This window comes from Mustela erminea, chromosome 11, assembly GCF_009829155.1.
Source record: "Mustela erminea isolate mMusErm1 chromosome 11, mMusErm1.Pri, whole genome shotgun sequence".
Taxonomy (NCBI): Eukaryota; Metazoa; Chordata; class Mammalia; order Carnivora; family Mustelidae; genus Mustela; species Mustela erminea.
This window is the reverse complement of record NC_045624.1, coordinates 70,404,361-70,421,715: the sequence shown is the minus strand read 5'-3', so window position 1 is coordinate 70,421,715 and position 17,355 is coordinate 70,404,361. Positions and strand designations below refer to the sequence as shown.

General features: G+C 37.6%; 2 protein-coding genes across 11 annotated transcripts in view; one reads left to right on the top strand and one right to left on the bottom strand.

Moving 5' to 3' along the window:
* The window catches only part of HEPACAM2 (HEPACAM family member 2), a 61,750-nt gene extending 47,565 nt beyond the window's left edge, over positions 1 to 14,185 (bottom strand). For 3 of the 9 annotated variants that reach the window (XM_032304439.1, XM_032304441.1, XM_032304442.1), the window contains exon 1: positions 7,711 to 8,002. In XM_032304439.1, the coding sequence (XP_032160330.1) occupies positions 7,711 to 7,789 (79 nt within the window). In that variant the 5' untranslated portion in view covers positions 7,790 to 8,002. The other 6 variants (XM_032304444.1, XM_032304446.1, XM_032304445.1 and 3 more) reach the window with 5 other exon arrangements.
* Positions 14,186 to 14,230: 45 nt separating this feature from the next.
* Positions 14,231 to 17,355, top strand: part of VPS50 (VPS50 subunit of EARP/GARPII complex) — a 128,965-nt gene continuing 125,840 nt past the window's right edge. For both annotated transcript variants that reach the window (XM_032304437.1, XM_032304436.1), the window contains exon 1: positions 14,231 to 14,375. In XM_032304437.1, the coding sequence (XP_032160328.1) occupies positions 14,343 to 14,375 (33 nt within the window). In that variant the 5' untranslated portion in view covers positions 14,231 to 14,342. The remainder of the gene's footprint in view (positions 14,376 to 17,355) is intronic.

Sequence of the window (17,355 nt, the reverse complement as noted above, 5' to 3'; positions counted from 1 at the left end):
GATGACGCTGAGCCACATTTCATAATCTAAGGGACAATACAGAGAGAATCTGAGCGTGTGATAATGCTTACAAAGGAGAAAGGCTTCTAGATACTGACCATTCGAGTACCTGCAGAGGTAAATATTTGTCTCTGAAACCTTCTGCATTTTAAAAACTCCACCCAAAGATTATGTTGATTGAATGGTTTCTTTTAAAGGCAAGATGAAAAGGAAAAGCAGAAGTTATTATCTATGGCTGTTAAAGAATAATGGGAAAAGAGAAGTGGGAAAGATAATTAGTTCTAAAGTCCAAGAAACCTCTAAAAAATATGAAATTCTTTTTGAATATATCATACCCCAATTAAACTCTGTGATTTGAGAAACACTGAGGGCTACTTCCTCCTCAGAATCTCCCTTCAAAGTCTTCTGCAACGGCTTAATAGTCCATTATTGGAAGTCTTTCCCTTAGCCAACGACTTGTTACATGGAAATATCCCAAGGAGAATGGCATTGAACCATTATCATTTATGATCAGTCATTCCTGCCCAGAAGCAGGAATTGGTGTATTTAAGAAACAGCAAAAGGAGTAGACTGAAGGAAGGGGAGGAGTGTGGTAAGACAGGTCAGCAAGGTGGCTGGGGCCAGATCCAGCAATGTCTTAGGGTCATGGCAAACACTTTGGCAATTTTACCCTGAGTGCAATGGGGATGAAACTGGAGTTTTGTGAGCAGAGAGGGATATGATTCTTCTTCTTCTTCTTTAGGTATACTCTAATGACTCTGAGAATAGATTGAGATAGGGGTAGAAGCAGGGAAACCACTAAGGAGGTGACTGCAATAAAGTAGGCAAGAGGGGGTGCCTGGGAGGCTCAGTCAGTTAAGCATCTGCCTTCAGCTCAGGTCATGTTCCCAGGGTCTTAGGATCAAAACCCACACTGGGCTCCCTGCTTATTGGGGAGCCTGCTTCTCCCTCTATCTGCCTGCTGCCCCCCCCCCCTTCTGCTCTTACTCTCTGTCAAATAAATAAATAAAATCTTAAAAAAAAACTAAAAAAAAAATAAGGTAGGCAAGAGATGTTTATACCACAGACCACTGTGGTAGTAAAAGATATTGTAAGAAAGGCTGACGGTACTAATAGAATTTGATGACACATTGGGGTGAAATACAAGAAACAAAGACAAGTCAAGAATGATTCTAAGATTGTTGACCTGATCAAATGGAAGAAGGAATGTCATTTATTAATGGGCAACTAATAAATTAACCATGGGAAGTACAGGGGTAATAGGTTTTTGTGGGGCAGATTAGGAGTCGTTTTTGGACATGTTCATTTGAGATGCCCATTTGACATCCAAGGGACAATACTGAAAGGATATACTGGGTACGAAAGCCTGATTAATGTGGACTTAGGACAGAATGAGAGCCTGGAGGGCCTTGGGGCTTGGAGCTCTGCCCAACGCATGGTCCTGGTTCCCAACCTCCTGCCTCCGTTGTTTGGATCCATATAATCACCGCTAGTCTGTAGGTTTCTTCCTATTTTCTGGCACCTGGAGATTTCCACATCTTTACCTTGAGCCATGATATATATTTTAAATTTTTATTTAGCATTTCTATGTATTTGCAATTAAGAGACTCCTCCTTAGTTCAGACTACTATGTTCTGGAATCCTAATTAAAAGCCCTTTGCTTTGACATCATTTTAAAAGGGAGCAATATACTATCAATAGCATGTGAATATTTAAAATAGGGAGAGACTAGAATTCAAATATGAAGTATTTTAAACATTGAGGGGAAAAAGAAAGAATGGAAACTGTAAACAGTGAGTACAGACAATACTTATGGGGAGTTTTGCTGTGAAGGGGAGTAGAAAAGTGTTCTTTTCTTTCTTGTTTCTTTGGATAGATGCTGAACATTATGTTTGTAGCTACTGAAATGATCCACCAGAAAGAAAAAACCTGATGAAGCTGAATACAGATGAGTGAAGGTGGAATAAAATCCAAGGTAAGAAAAGACAGAAATTTGAGCACAAATAGAGAGATCTTACGATTTCAATTTTCTCATGTAAAATAGTTGTTTTCTTTGTTTTCCCTTTTCACCTCTACTAGAAAGAGGATATTTAAGCTTTATCTAAGTGATTAGTTATAAATCACCATCAGTATTAGGAACGGGAAGGTATAAAGGTCTGTTTGTGTGATGATTTCTTTGGAGAAACTGAGAGATGTAGTCTGCTACTATGAGGAATTGAATTCTACCAACAGCAAATCTCTCTTACTTCCCAGGCTAGAGGTGAGAGTAAAGATTTCCATCATTTTGGTCCTCAGTTAGCTGTTGGTAGAGACTGAGACTGGGTCTGACAGACAAGTTAGTGAACTCAGGAGAAAGCACGAAGATGAAGATCACAGGAGGTTAGAGGGAGAAGGAGCTCCTAAATATTTCCCTAAAACTGACCATATGGAGTAAGAATTAGGTGACTCTATGGGCAAAATAAATATGTCTTATAGTCTCCTTGGGCTCTGTGTGTATTTGTGATGGCCTCTGTATTTTTTTCTTTTCTTTTCTTTCTTTTTTTTTTTTTCTGATAATGGGCTGTACCTGCACATTCATTTTAGTGATTTGGTTTGTAACAAGAGTTACAAGGTATGAGGACTTGCATCTGTTTTCTTTTCTGGCAAGGGCAACAATGTTAAATTTGTAGTTGTTTCTAGTTTGAATCATTAGAAAAAGAAGGAACTGGTACTGGGAATTCTAAAGAGGAGATAAAGTGGATTTCAGATAAGGAGTAGTAGTTTCTGCAAGGAAATCATAAGCAAGAAAAAAGAAGAGAAGGTAAATCTAGGACTTAAACCTAGTAAAGTCTGTGATATGTGAAACTGGGGCCAACAGAAAAGAGTGAAGTTCTTCAAGTCACAGTTTGAGAGAGACATTGGGCATTTGGATGGGGGACCAGTAAAGGATGATTGCTCTTAGTGTATTATTATCTGCATAGAACAACATGCATGTCAATGCTTTTCATTGAACCTGGGGATAGGAAGCTCCTGACAAATTCCTGGTAAGCAATAAATAAAAACTTCTTTTTTAATACCCACTATTACTAACTTAAGAAACATCAAATGTAATTTTCACTCTATTTACAAAGTGTATTGCTGTCTCCTTTTATATTTCAGTGAATATGAAAGTATTTATGAGGTTTCATGGTTCACTCTTGATCTTGGACCTCCATGTCCTACTCTCACCATTTAGTCATAAATTCATCACTTGCAAATTGCCTTGAAATATCTCTAAATAAAACGCAGAGAGACTTCTGTATTCGACACTTCGATAAAGTTAAAAATTGACTGAAATGCAAGGTCTTAGTAAAGCACCCTTGGTATAAAATGGTGATTGGCCAGTCGAGTGGCCTTAGAAAAGTCATTCTAATTCTCTGGACCTTGATTTTCTCATGTGTGAAAGGAGGGTAATACTAGATGAGGTCTAAGTTTCTCTCTACTCTTTATGTTTGTTCTTGATGTCCTGAGGTGCTTTTCTCAGGCAGCAGCTACCTTACTTTTGAAGGTAAAGGGATCATATTTAATCGAAAGGGCTCCCAGAGCTTTGAGGTAATGAGTCTCACGTTTTAGTCCGCTTAAGTCACAATCCCTGGATGTCCTTTACTAAGGTGGTGACCCTATGTTTTTTTACCAAGGAACCATGGGCGATGGTGGGAATCCACATTATTGTCTTGAGAATGCACTGGTAAAAGCTGCATGGCTGCTGACTTAAAATTCAGTAGTTGACTTTGACAGTGAGCTGTAGATACAGACAGCCTGAACGCAATTCTGGACAATATGTTCTTGTTTGAGGGAAGTCAGAAGTACTTGTTTAGGGCTGTTTTTTTTTTTTCCCCTTCCTCTTTTGTTTTATTTATTTATTTTTATTTATTATTATTATTATTATTTTTGGAAAAGGGGAAGAACTGTTTTTCATCTACATTTTTTTTGGTAGTTGCTGTTTAAAGATTAACTAAAATTTTAGTAGTATATGGTTGGGAGGCACTTTACTACTATGGAGTGCTAGTATGACTAGAATGGAAATGTTGGTTACTTTTGGATCTTGAATCAGAATGTTGAATCTTAAGTATGAAAAGACTGATTGGAAGGTCTATGATTTTGGGAAGCAAATTTTATTTAATGCACGGTTAGCTACAATACAAACATTGCAGCCCAGGAATAATGAAACTACTTTAGAAGAAATAACATTAAGGACATGGATGGAACTAGAGAGTATTATGCTGAGCGAAATAAGTCAATCAGAGAAAGACAATTATCATAGGATCTCTCTGATATTAGGAACTTGAGAGGCAGGGCAGGGGGTCGTGGGGTGTAGGGAGAGAAAAAAATGAAACAAGATGACACTGGGGAGGGAGACAAACCATAAGAGACTCTTAATCTCACGAAACAAACTGAAGGTTGCTGGGGGGCAGGGTGAGTAGGGATAGGGTGGCTGGGTGATGGACATTGGGGAGGGTAGTGCTATGGTGAGTGCTGTGAAGTGCATAATCCTGATGATTCACAGACCTGTGCCCCTGGGGCAAATAATACATTAGATGATAATATTAAAAAAAAAGAAAATAGCACTTTATATGGCACTTAAAATAATTGTTTAAGTCGGGTGAACTAGTTCTTTGGTTTGTTTTATAAACTGTATCATGTAATAATGCCTTAAATAATACACTGCTATCAGTATCTCTGAATGTGGGGTGCCTGGGTGGCTCAGTGGGTTAAGCCTCTGCCTTTGGCTCAGGTCATGATCTCAACGTCCTGGGATCAAGCCCCGCATCGGGCTTTCTGCTCAGTGGGGAGCCTGCTTCCTCCTCTCTCTCTGCCTGCCTCTCTGACTACTTGTGATCTCTCTCTATCAAATAAATAAATAAAATCTTAAAAAAAATCTCTGAATGTATTCAATGTTTATAACATCAAATCATATGAAATTGTATCATTTTTTTCAAATATATATGCTTTTTCAAATATACGTATGACAGTGAGAGATAGCACAGCTATTACAATAGCTTTTTCCTTAGATTGCCTATACCATTTTATCAGCTAAATTATAGATTGCAAGTTATAAGAGTATCAGCAAAGAATGTAATTTTCTTTATACTGTGTCTTATCTCAGCTACTAAAATTTTCTCATTTTGTAGGAAAGAACCTATTGATATGATGTAATCCTTACTTGCAGTGAACTGTGGTAAATGAACAGATGATTAGATATCTCCTCTACATCTTAAGAACACTCTCTTGCCCTGCTGTATTTTACACTACAGATGTGATGAATCTATGCTGTCATACAGTAGTATATTAACTTTAAAAAAATTAGCTTCATTTTGAGAATTTTTCAAGCTCTCTTTTCTAGTTGTATGAGAAAACCTAAAGAACCAAAACTATTGATTTTAGGAACTCAACCTCTGTAGGAACAAATAAACCTTAAGGAAATTAATTTTAAAAATTGATGAAATTCAATTTCCTTTAGATATTCCAAATAACTGGACTTACATAAAAATTCTATTTTATTATTAGATTCACTCGTACCTACTTTTTAAATATAAAAAAGAAAAACTTTTAGACTTTCTGCATGTAAGGCATTATATTAACATGGAGAAATATTAATAATCTAACATACAACTTTGTAGCAATAATTTCCCTTTTAGAGACCCCCTTCAACTGTATAACAATAGCACTATAAAGGAATGTCCAGTGTTTAGAAATACTTGGAAGTCATGTTGTAGTTCATCTATATTTCAGAAACAAAAGACTCCCTAGACCAGTTTCACTGTATTGAATATAAACATCAGATTTCACAAAGTGACCTCTAGCTGTACCTCAAAATAGTTGGCATTTACTTCCCCTTTATCAGGTATGATATTAGCAAGCATAACACAACTATTGTTGACTGAAAATAAACTCCTGCATCTTTAGAGAAAATGGAAATAATGAAGTTGTACTTTGAATAAACTTTACAAACTACATTTTGGGCCTCTAAATTTATTTTAAGATTTTTTTTTTCAATAAGAAAATCAGATATCCAATATTCTAAAAACAAAAAGATTTCCACATTACATATGGTCTTTACAGCATCCTCTCAATGGAGAAAAGTGAATTTGTGTAAGAAAGACTGAAGGGATAACCATTTTAACTACTCAGGAATAGTCTATTTCTATGTATTAGTAATTTTAATTTTTAGTTAAATTCTCAAACAAATTGTTTTTAAGTTCTTCTTAAAGCCAGCTTCAAAAATAGTACTTATGAAATGACAGCATCATTGTTGTTATAAAATTAAAAATAAAGTGGGGGCACTGACACACAGGATACTTTCAGAGCCCAGAAAAATGCACAAAGATAAAAAGTCCGTCATGGTAATTGTTGGATTTTTTTTCTAAAAATTTCAAAAACTAAAAATCTAGGTAGGCTTGAATTTGACAATATAAATACTGGAACAATCACCAACTACAGGAAACTCAAACACTTTTTAGATAAAATTACAAATCAACATTTCAAATACATTGGACATATACAACGTTACATATACATTTGAGTAATATAGTAATATTCACATTTACAATGAAAACTATAACAAGGTACCAATGAAAGCAAGGCTCTAAACTACTACAAAAGACTAAGACTTAAATTGCTTATTTGGCTAATCTGTTCTCAAAATTTAAAGAATAAAGACTTTTTTGAGTCCCTGTTTACTATAGATAAAATAAGAAACAAACTTGACTTTTGTTTACTTATTTATTTTTTTAAAAAGATTTTATTTATTTATTTGACAGACAGAGATCACAAGGAAGCAGAGAGAGAGGAGGAAGCAGGCTCCCTGCTGAGCAGAGAGCCTGATGTGGGGCTCGATCCCAGGACCCTGGGATCATGACTGGACCTGGGATCATGACCTGAGCTGAAGGCAGAGGCTTTAACCCACTGAGCCACCCAGGCGCCCCCAAACTTGACTTTTAAAACTGATAAATAAGAAGAATGAAAAAGAGAAAATCTGGTGAAAAAAAAAAGATGACATAAAAATAGTGGACATGTTGGAGAAAGACAAACTCTAAGAATGAAGAGGAGAATGAGGAGAAAAGACTAAAGTCAAGGGAAAAAAATGGAATAGGACTAACCACAGGGCAAAGAGAAAGAAAGGCTAAAGTTATTTTGGAGAGATAATACTTTTTAACACATTTCTCCCTATTGTGTATACAATATTTTTTTGTAATTTTGGAACCTTACCTTTTTCCACATTTCATGAAAGTTAATTTAAAATGAAGCAGAATTGACAGTTTACCACAATATCTTTAATTAAAACCATTTTCATAAATTGTTAAAAAGTTTCACTAGAAATGGTCACAAATTCATGGCCTATGTGAATATTTGCCAAAATAAAATACATTAAAGACTGTTAATTTACACGTAAACTCTGTAAAGAAAAGAAATTCATTAGGTTTTTAGAAAGTCTTCTTTCTTTATGAGTGCTGTTGACAACAATTGATATTCTAAGAAAACCACAATTACCTGTTTATTGAACCTCATTCCTCCTGCTTCTTTGCTGGAACAAAGTGTGTTATTGTTTAAAAAATTCTGAGCTGTTCTTCAATTATTTGAGTGAATCTACTGCTTAAATCAAATATTTACTTTATGCCCACAATTTTTTAAAAAACAAAAAACAAAAAAAACAAAAAAAACAGCTGAAAAATAATTCATGCAATGCCTTACCTAAGAGAAGGAGGTATATTTTGCACTGAAAGCCCCCAACCGTGTTGCTGAAGGACTCCATGAAAGCATCCTGTCCCATGCATACAGTGCCCTGTTCCCGGTGGCAACTTGGTTCATGGACCAGCAGCTGCTGGTTTATTTGCTAGGGAAATTAGCAGTGAGGTAACAGACCCTATCCTGTCTCTTGCTTCTGTGATTTGAATACAGAATGAGTGTGTATATACAAAGGACACAGGGAACACCTGTTATATACTCTGCAAGAATACAGGCTTATGACTTTAGAACAGCTTCTTTGCGATTATCAGACTATCAGTGATTGTCAGTATATCTCATGAATCATTCTTCGTTATTAATAATCACATGAAGGAAAACATCCTTTTAGGTGACATTATTGAAAAACAGTATGCTTTCATAATGACAGCATATTGTGAAACTTCCTGAAAAAAGTAAGTTGGTTTCCTATCATGCAAAATTATGCCATTATTTTGAAATTAAAATTGTTTTTCTATGAAAATTGAACTATTTCATATATATGCTAAAGTTACAAATCATCATGAAGTCACTAAGTAACATGTAAAAGTTATATCAAAGAATCAAAACAGAGCAACTGAGTATCTTTAAAAATGTATTTTTGTGTGTATTTTCTATTATAAACACCTGGCATGGTTTTATTCAATCTATGGATCCTTGTTATTTTTAAAAGCAAACCACAGGTGTGTTTCCTAGTGACAGTGAATCATGGACCATGCATAATTATAATGAAAACAGATAATATCTGAAGCCCCATTTTCACAGCTGAAGCACAGAGGAAGTAAACCAATGGCCCAGAGAGGCTCTTGTCTCTACTGTGGTGCCTGGGCTACAGCTTTTCAACCTGATCTCTTCACTGCCACGGGAGCAGGCAGTCTTAGTACTTCCACTTAATTTACTAAGAAATAAGTTAACTCCCATTTAATTTCACTTATTGCAAGAAGGCTCTAGTCTAAGGCTGCCACTATGTAAAGTATGCAACAAACATACTAACACGAAGCATATAACATAATCTATATAATAAAATCTGCATCAAATCCAGCAAAATTCTTTGTCTAAATCCTTTTAACAGTAAAGGCTTACTGAAGGATTTCAAGGATAATAGGAAAAAAGACTATTCCTCAAGTGTAAAGTCAAAAAAACAAAAGGGATGGTAGTTATTTTAGAATCTAAGTTTGGGAAATTTTTTTTTTTTTTTTTTTTTTTTTTTGGCAGCAAGGCTCCCAACTCTTCCAGAAGTGCAAAGAGAGTGAGTGACTTTTGGAAAACCTTAGGCCTCTTCAGAGGCCACTTTATAATCTCTCCATGATTCAGAAAAACAGCAAGAACTTCCAGGTGATTACTATCCCACAACTTTCTCTGTGCTATCTCTAAATCTTGGACATACATCTATTGCAGCACTTACCTCATTAACCTCAATTAATTCTGCTGAATGTTTATTTTTGCTCTGGGCAACTCAAATAAAGAAACTGTTCTAATTAATTATGGATCCTTAGCACCTCACTAATGTTTAACTAGTGTTTTTGTTAAGTTGTTCCCCCAGAAATAAAACCCAAATGCTCCTTGGCCACTGTCTTCTGATATTCAGTTGATGTTAAGAAATGCATATAAATTTTAACAATGGTTTGCACAAAACCAATATTAATATATTAAGAATTATAGACATTCTACAGACACCACATAGATTCCACTCACATCTTTTATTTTTTTTATTTTTTTTTTTTAAAGATTTTATTTATTTATTTGACAGAGAGAGATCACAAGTAGGCAGAGAGGCAGGCAGAGAGAGAGAGAGGAGGAAGCAGCCTCCCTGCTGAGCAGAGAGCCCGATGCGGGACTCGATCCCAGGACCCTCAGATCATGACCTGAGCCGAAGGCAGCGGCTTAACCCACTGAGCCACCCAGGCGCCCCCACTCACATCTTTTAAATCAATATTAATTTCTGATTGCCCTTTTAAAATAAACTCTTTCCAGGGTTTTTCAAACCTAGTGCTGGCTCATGATAAAGTTTTTAGGTCCTAGGAAAATTCACGTTATACTTAAAATGTACTTTCTTTTATAACATAGGTGAGAATTGACACTATGTAAATAAATGCCCAAATGAATCATAGCTGTGATCTTTTCATGTCATGGAAAACATGAAAAAATGACAGTATCCTTACCAAATGCCTTGGGAAAGTGCCACGCGGCACAGCCACAACAAAGCGCCCTCTAGCGGCAAGTGGTAGGCATTAAAATCTTACCTGCTGGTGTAATTTCTGAATTCAGGATGTTTACACAGAAAGACATACAAGGTAATGCTAAAATAGAACTTCAACTGTTGTCAGTTTTTTCACGATTGCTAATGATGGCTTAAAGTGTTTTATTATTATATGAGAAATTTCCTACCATCAATATCTCACATCTGACTTGTAATCTACAGAGGGGTTCTGCTCTACTATACTCTTTTGGAGCCTGTTTATTGATCTTAGTTATATTTACATTTAGAGTGAAAAGACTGATTAATTTAAGCAATCCATATCCCTGGTGATTAAATTTCAAGCAATGAAAGAAGCCACTGTGTGTGAAGGGGAAAGGTCTTTTGTGGGGAGAAGGATGGGCTTTTTTGTCACTTTTCAAGTCACACTATTTATTATCTAGTTTGTTTAAATTGTAAGATTGGTCTTGTTTCATAAGGCAAGCGGTGCACTACATGCATTTTAAATACCTGCATTCATTATTTATTAGTAGCATATGAATATTTTGGAATGGTAAGAAGAACTGGAAAGGTGGCAAAATGCCAATGCCAAGGTCAATGTAGAATAGTGAGGACCTAGAACTGGAGAGAGAAGCACTGTCTTATGTTGTAATTAGATAGATCCTAGGAAAGGTTACAATTTACAGGTTACTTCAAAGAGCAGGCCACTAGCGGAGATCATGCCTACACACCTGTGCTGGTGTTCAATACTTAGGTCCACAGTGCTGCCTCTCAGATGCCTGGATCTACTTATGTGGCTGCTAAATGACTATGCGGCAGTCTTCCTTCCTGGGCTCCTCTCCAGGTCACCGCTTTGCCTTCAGCCTATGTTTTGGTTTCTGCTACTGCTTGCTCAGAAAGTGTAGTTACCTCATTCTGGAGAGGCCACAACTTTGTGCTGCTTTGTTATTTATGTATAGGAGGATTTAAAATGTATCTTCCTAATCAAACCAGCTTTTATTTAAGTTTCCAGAGGTTCCTCTAGTTTGGGCCATCAGCAATATGCTCTTATTCTGTTTTATTGCTAAAACTGTTTCCTTGAATCAGAACAACTTCAACTCTTAGCTCTGACACTTCAATCTGCAAAAGTGGGGCTGGCAGTCCTTTACCAAGGGACTATCATCCAGCAAGCTATCCTCAAGACTCGTTGGCAGGCCGTCCAATCTTTCTGCTAGTTGCTCTGGTCTATCACAACAGCCTTCAGTCAAATGTAAAAGTCCTAAATAAGCCTTATGTACATTTTTGAAAAATGGAAATGAAATACCATGCTTCACCTTTTGAAAAGTATTCTTTAGGGTTTTAGGCTTGTTTTGTTTAGTTTAGTTCAGGAAGATAAAAATGCATCATGTATGGCTCCATTATTTTCTATAATGCTAGTTGTATGTTGAATTAGAAAATACAGTTTATTTAGACAATATTATAGGTACAGTTTTTGAACCTTTAGAAGACTGGATTGTTCATTTATTTTTAGTTTATATGAAATAAACTAAAACTCAGAGTATTAGAGTAAAACAAAGTTGTAATGCTTTCTTGACTTCTCAGGGTCAAATAGATACAGAACATATTAATTTTCCCCATTAGGCAGGCTAACAGAAAAAGATAAAATATACATGGAATAAAAAAGCTTTCTTTTGTGTCTTGTAACTTTGTGTATTGATTATATTATGAGGGGGGAAATTCTGAATTTGGATCTGGATTCTAGTTCTGATTCAAGCTCTAATTTTAAAAAATGTGTGACCTTGAAATCTTAGATGAATCAATTTTCTCATTTCTAAAGAATGGATTTGAAATGCTAGAGCTTGCTGCCCGTAAGAATCACTGAAGATTTTAAACAAAGAACCTAAAAAACCTCCAGTAACAATGGTATACTCCTCAGGTGCATTTGAATGGTCAAGTTTGGGAACTACTTGTCTTGGATCAGCTCTAATATACATATGCTTTTCAACCAAAACTCTGTTACTACTGTAAAGTGCATAGTACAGCGCTGCCTAGTGCCTAATAACTAAAAACTGAATTGGGTTTCATTTTATATGCTAATAGTCAGCAGTTTCTGTTTCTTTTGATGCTTTCACGAACTTCTTTTTAAAAAATATTTTATTTATTTATAAACAGAGAGAGCGAGCGAGCACGCATATCAGGGAGAACAGCAGGCAGAGGGAGGGAGAAGCAGGCTCCCAGAGCAGAGAGCCTGATGCAGGGCTTGATCCCAGGATCCTAGGATCATGACCCTAGCTGAAGGCAGAGGCTTAATGACTGAGGCACCCAGGTGCCCGAGGGACTTCTTCTTTTTTTTTTTTGTTTTTAAAGATTTAATTTTATTTTAATTTAATTTATTTTAGAGAGAGAGAGAGTGAGCAGAGGGAGGAGCTGAGGTGGAGGGTGGGGGAAAGAAGAAAGAATCTCAAGCACACTCTGCACTGATCACAGAGCCTGACAGCTCCATGGGGCTTGACTCTATGATCCTGAGATCATGACCTCAGCCAAAACCAAGAGTCCCATGCTTAACTGACTGAGCCATCCAGGCACCCCTTCAAGGACTTTTAAATATTTTCACATAATAAGAACTGCCTGGCAATAAAGACTAGAGCAGGTAGAGAATGAACTAAACTAGGATTGCCCAAAAGTGCCTGGAATATTTTATGGGGTTAGAAATAACAGAGAAGCATATAGGTAAACATATAATTTCAAAAGCGATTGTTAAGCACAATGACAGAAGAGATAGAAGAGATACATCATCTCATTTATCCTTATGAAATCTTAGGTCAAATATTACAAACTCATTTGTAAAAATGAGACAAAGACAAAAGACAAGACTATAGTTCGAATGACAGAATTGCAGAACTGGAAATAACCTCTATATAATATCCTCCAAACTTCAATCATTTGCAAACCACTTTTATTATTTTGGCCAGATCTTACTATGACCGATACTATGGTTTACCTAATATTTTTCATTAGTTTGACACTCTTGAACACTTTTTCAGTTGTCCAAAGACAAATATTTGAAACCATGGGTTTTCTAACAAACATTAATTAAATGTAAATTAATAAAAAATATTGGCACCATACTTCACGACTTTAACACCATACATGAGACCCTTACTTAAAACAACACCCGCATAATCACTCCCTTAGTTTCTGTTTGCATGTTGCAGTAATCACAGACATGTTACTTGGTTTCTCCATACCTTTGTTTCCTCATCTTTAAAGTGGGGATCATTGAAAAAAATAAAAGAAAAAAATTAATTGGGAATAATTGTACAACCCTATAGGATGCTTGTGTGGCTAACTAAATGAGATAATATATGAAAAGCGATTAGCACAGTTCTCCACATGTAGTAAGCGCTCGATAAATGCTACCTGTTGTTAATTCTGGATTGCTTTTTGTCCCCCTAGCATTGTCATAATTGGAAAGTTGTTTCTCTTTCTCTCTCTCTCTCTTCCTTTTTAGAGATTTTATTTTTTAAGTAATATTTACAACGAAAGGAAACTCGAACTCACAACACTTGAGATCAAGAGTCGCACGCTTGACTGAGCCAGCCAGGCGCCCCTGGAAAGTTCTTCCTTAAATCAAACCCGGAACACCTCTCCTATTACTTTCCCCAATTTAACTAAACTGCTAAATGCTGAAATCAGAACTTGAAAGTGTCCTGTATACTTACTGTTATATTTTCTATCTCAACTTGCCCTAGATGAGGTGCGGGTTAAAACCTTGGGTTTTACAGTTTTTTTGCAGTGGATGTCAAGACTGAGGAAGAACAGCCCTAGCCCTGGACACACGCCTATTGGGCCGCACTTTTGCTCAAAGCTCATAGCCAGTTGGAGCGTCCCAGGTTCCCAGGTCACTTCTGGGAGAGCGCCTTTCCTTGAGTTCCTGTCACGTCAGTCCCACATCCTCCCACCCCGCCCAGGTTGGTTTTCCTCCACTGTACTCTGAGGGGGAAATCACGTCAGTCCGGTTTCTAAACTGTCTTCTCAGTGCTTCGTCCTGTCGCTCAATGCCCGGTCACCTATGAGTTAAGTTTTCGCTTTACCGAAGCGGGGTGACCAAGAGCAAGTACCTCTGTAAAGACGGGCGGTCACCGTGGTCACCCAGAACAACAAGATTCGCAGGCTTAACGGAAGCGTCCGCTATTTTGCTTCCTGGGAAATGTAGTACCTGAACGGTCCTCCTCTCTTCATTGCCAGTGTCCGCGGCTGCCGGGAGACTACAATTCCCAGCATACTCAGCGCAGGAAAGGATGACCCGAGTCAGCAGCTCCACGTGACTACTCACTATGGCTTCCCTGTGTCCGAGCCAGCTGTCTGGTGGTTCGGCGTGATATGTTAGTTTTTTGAGGCAGGGTACCACCGTAACGATTTCGACATGCAAAAAATAAAATCTCTTATGACCCGACAGGTAAGTCGCGGAGGCTGAAGCAAAGGCCTCCTTCGTCTGCGCTGGTAGAGGAGCCTAGATATTCTCTCTCTGGGCTGGGGCTGGCGGAGAACTTAGGTATGGCTGGTGGCAGGTATCAGGGGCACGGGGAAGCCAGGGCACACCCTAAAAAATTCACCGAGCCACCGTGATCTGAGCCATGCTCAGGCAGGTAGCGGCGTCCCAGAAACATTCCTTTAGATAAGGTCAATGAGCAAGTTTCAGTAAGGGCTATCTTTGTCTCCCTTCCTTCTTGCCATCGTTCCAGTGACAGCCCCCGCTACCCTGCAGGGCTCCCTTTTTCTAGAATATGTGTCGTCTGTGAGCAGGTGGCTTGAGTAGGGAGGTGAGGTCTGTGCAATAGAGATGACTGGAAAGAGTGAAAAAAACGGATGAGTTGAAGACAGAATGGGTAGCTCCATGACTTTGGGCAAGTTCACAAACCTTGTAGCTTAAATTTCCAGATGTGAAAATGGGAATAATAATTATTTTTCTTAATCTTATCTTACAGTTCTAATATGAGTTGCCAATAAGTTAATGCATGTGAAATGATACTTTAAAAAAATCATTGTTATGGCAAAATAGTAGCCTTTTATTTTTACTGCAATGATTATTCATTAATAAAAACTTTGGCTGTTTTTTTTTTAATTTCATCTCATAAATGTTAGGGACTTCCTAATAATGTCTCAGCTTCCTTCAAGGAAGAAGGGACAGCATTTCCTTTAACACACTTACTGGTTATGACTTGGTTTTAGATACCTTTATTTATTCAACTCTAATATTTCACCAGAATTGGCCATTCTTTATTATCTTTATATGAGAGAAGTATAATTTAGAGTTTTAAATCAGAAAATTTTGAGAACTTTGGAGATACGGGGTAAAATCTTTTAGTGAAAGGTTTATTTTGAGTTTTCTTCTTGTTGACTAGAAGGAGATTACAAATTCCAAATTAAACTCTTATTTGAGATATAATCTGAATAGGTTACAGATGGTAGATATCTTGTGAAGAACACATGAGTCCTACATGATTATTTTACTCCTTTTAAATCATATTGTTAATGTCATGGAACTAAAATTTGAAAGTTCTGTGAATAATAAAAGATTTAAGTATGTGACAATCCCTCATATTTGTTGAGACTGGAGTTAGGGTTTATACCACTTGTTACTTGAGGATGTTTAGGTCCTGCTCCAGCCTGCCATAGCTATGTGACCTTGAGGAAGTCACCAAACTTTTTAGAGAATTTGTTTCTACATCTTTTTTTTTTTTTAAGATTTCATTTATTTATCTGAGAGACAGAGATCACAAGCAGACAGAGAGGTAGGCAGAGAGAGAGAGAGAGGGAAGCAGGCTTCCTGCTGAGCAGAGAGCCCGATGTGGGGCTCTATCCTAAGACCTTCAGATCATGACTTGAGCTGAAGGCAGAGGCTTAACCCACTGAGCCACCCAGGTGCCCCATGTTTCCACATCTTTAATATAGGAATACTAACATGGATCTCATGGGGTCAGCCTGGTGCTGATGTTCAAATGATATGATGAAGATAAAAGAGATAAAGGAGTTAACACACCTGGGTCTTATCAAGGAAGTGCTTGATCACAGAGGTCTCCTGAAGGTAGTGGAATTGTGAAAATGGTGACTCTTCAGCCTCAGTCAGTTGCTTATTGGACTTGAGAAGGTCGAATCAGTGCTTAGTTGGTATAGAAAAAAACCTAAGAACACATCCAGAAAGCTGGAACCATACTGTGTAAAAAGTGAGATAAAACTAGGAGTTTTACACAGATTTTTTAAAAGGCTATATTTATTTATTTTACAGAGAGAACGAGAGCTCGAGTGGGTGGGTGGGGGAGTGTGGAGGAAGAGGGAGAGAGTCTCCATGTTGATTCCATGTTGAGTGCAGAGCCCGGCTTGGGGCATGATCTCATTATCCCAAGATCATGACCTGAGCCAAAACCAGGAGTTGGATGCTTAACTGACTGAGCTACCTAGGCGCCCCTACACAGATTTTAAAAGTCATCCTCGTTATGTTTGTTTATGGCTTGACTTCCACATGTTTAATCATTACTAATACACATTTCATTAATCTTTGAGATATGAAAGTAGAGTACTGCCTAGAGTAACACTGGAGATTTTTATTTAGTACTCTATTATTGGGTTAAATATAGTAGTATTACAAATAAATATACACAAAGATTTTTCTTTTTTGTGAGGCTGAAGAGTTTGCTGATGATATCATTATGGTGGAGCGATATGAAAAGTCTGTGCAACTGAGGTGTTTTGGCATTTCAGCTCTGCAAGGATCTTGGTTTGGAAAAGAGTGCGAGGGTGGGCTTTGTTAGCACTCTTTATTTAGATCAGTTCTGTTGTTCAGCCTTCTCTATTATGCTGGCCTCTGTTCTTTCAGTTCATTCAACAAATGTTTACAGAGCACTATGTGCCAGGCACTATTCTAAGTTTGGGGGTGCAGCAGTGAACAAAACAGACAAGTGCTCAGGCAAACATAGGGATTAATGTTTAGGAAGAAGAGGAGTTAGGGAGGCCTGGGAGTTGTTGGCAAGTTGGGATCGTTTATAACCTTAAATAGTGTGGCCATGGAAGGCCTCACTGAGAAGGTGACATTCAGGTAAAAACCTGAAGGAAGTGAGGAAGTGAACCGTGTGGATATTTGGAAAGCAACATTCTGGGTAGAAGGAAGAGCAAATGCAGAGGCCTTGAGGCAGAAGCATGGCTGAGGAACAGCCTGACGCCAGTGTAGGGGGAGTAAAGTAAGTGAAGAGAAAACAGTAGGAGTTGAGGTCTGGATGAGGTCACAGGGCTGAGAGCAGGAAGCCAGATCACCCAGGACCTCATTTTGACCTCATCTCCTACTACTTTTCTTCTCACTAGTAGCAAAGCCAGGCTTCTATTTTTATTGAAATAGCAAGCAGGGGATTGATCTCATTTTACATATATGGGCTTCAGAAAGA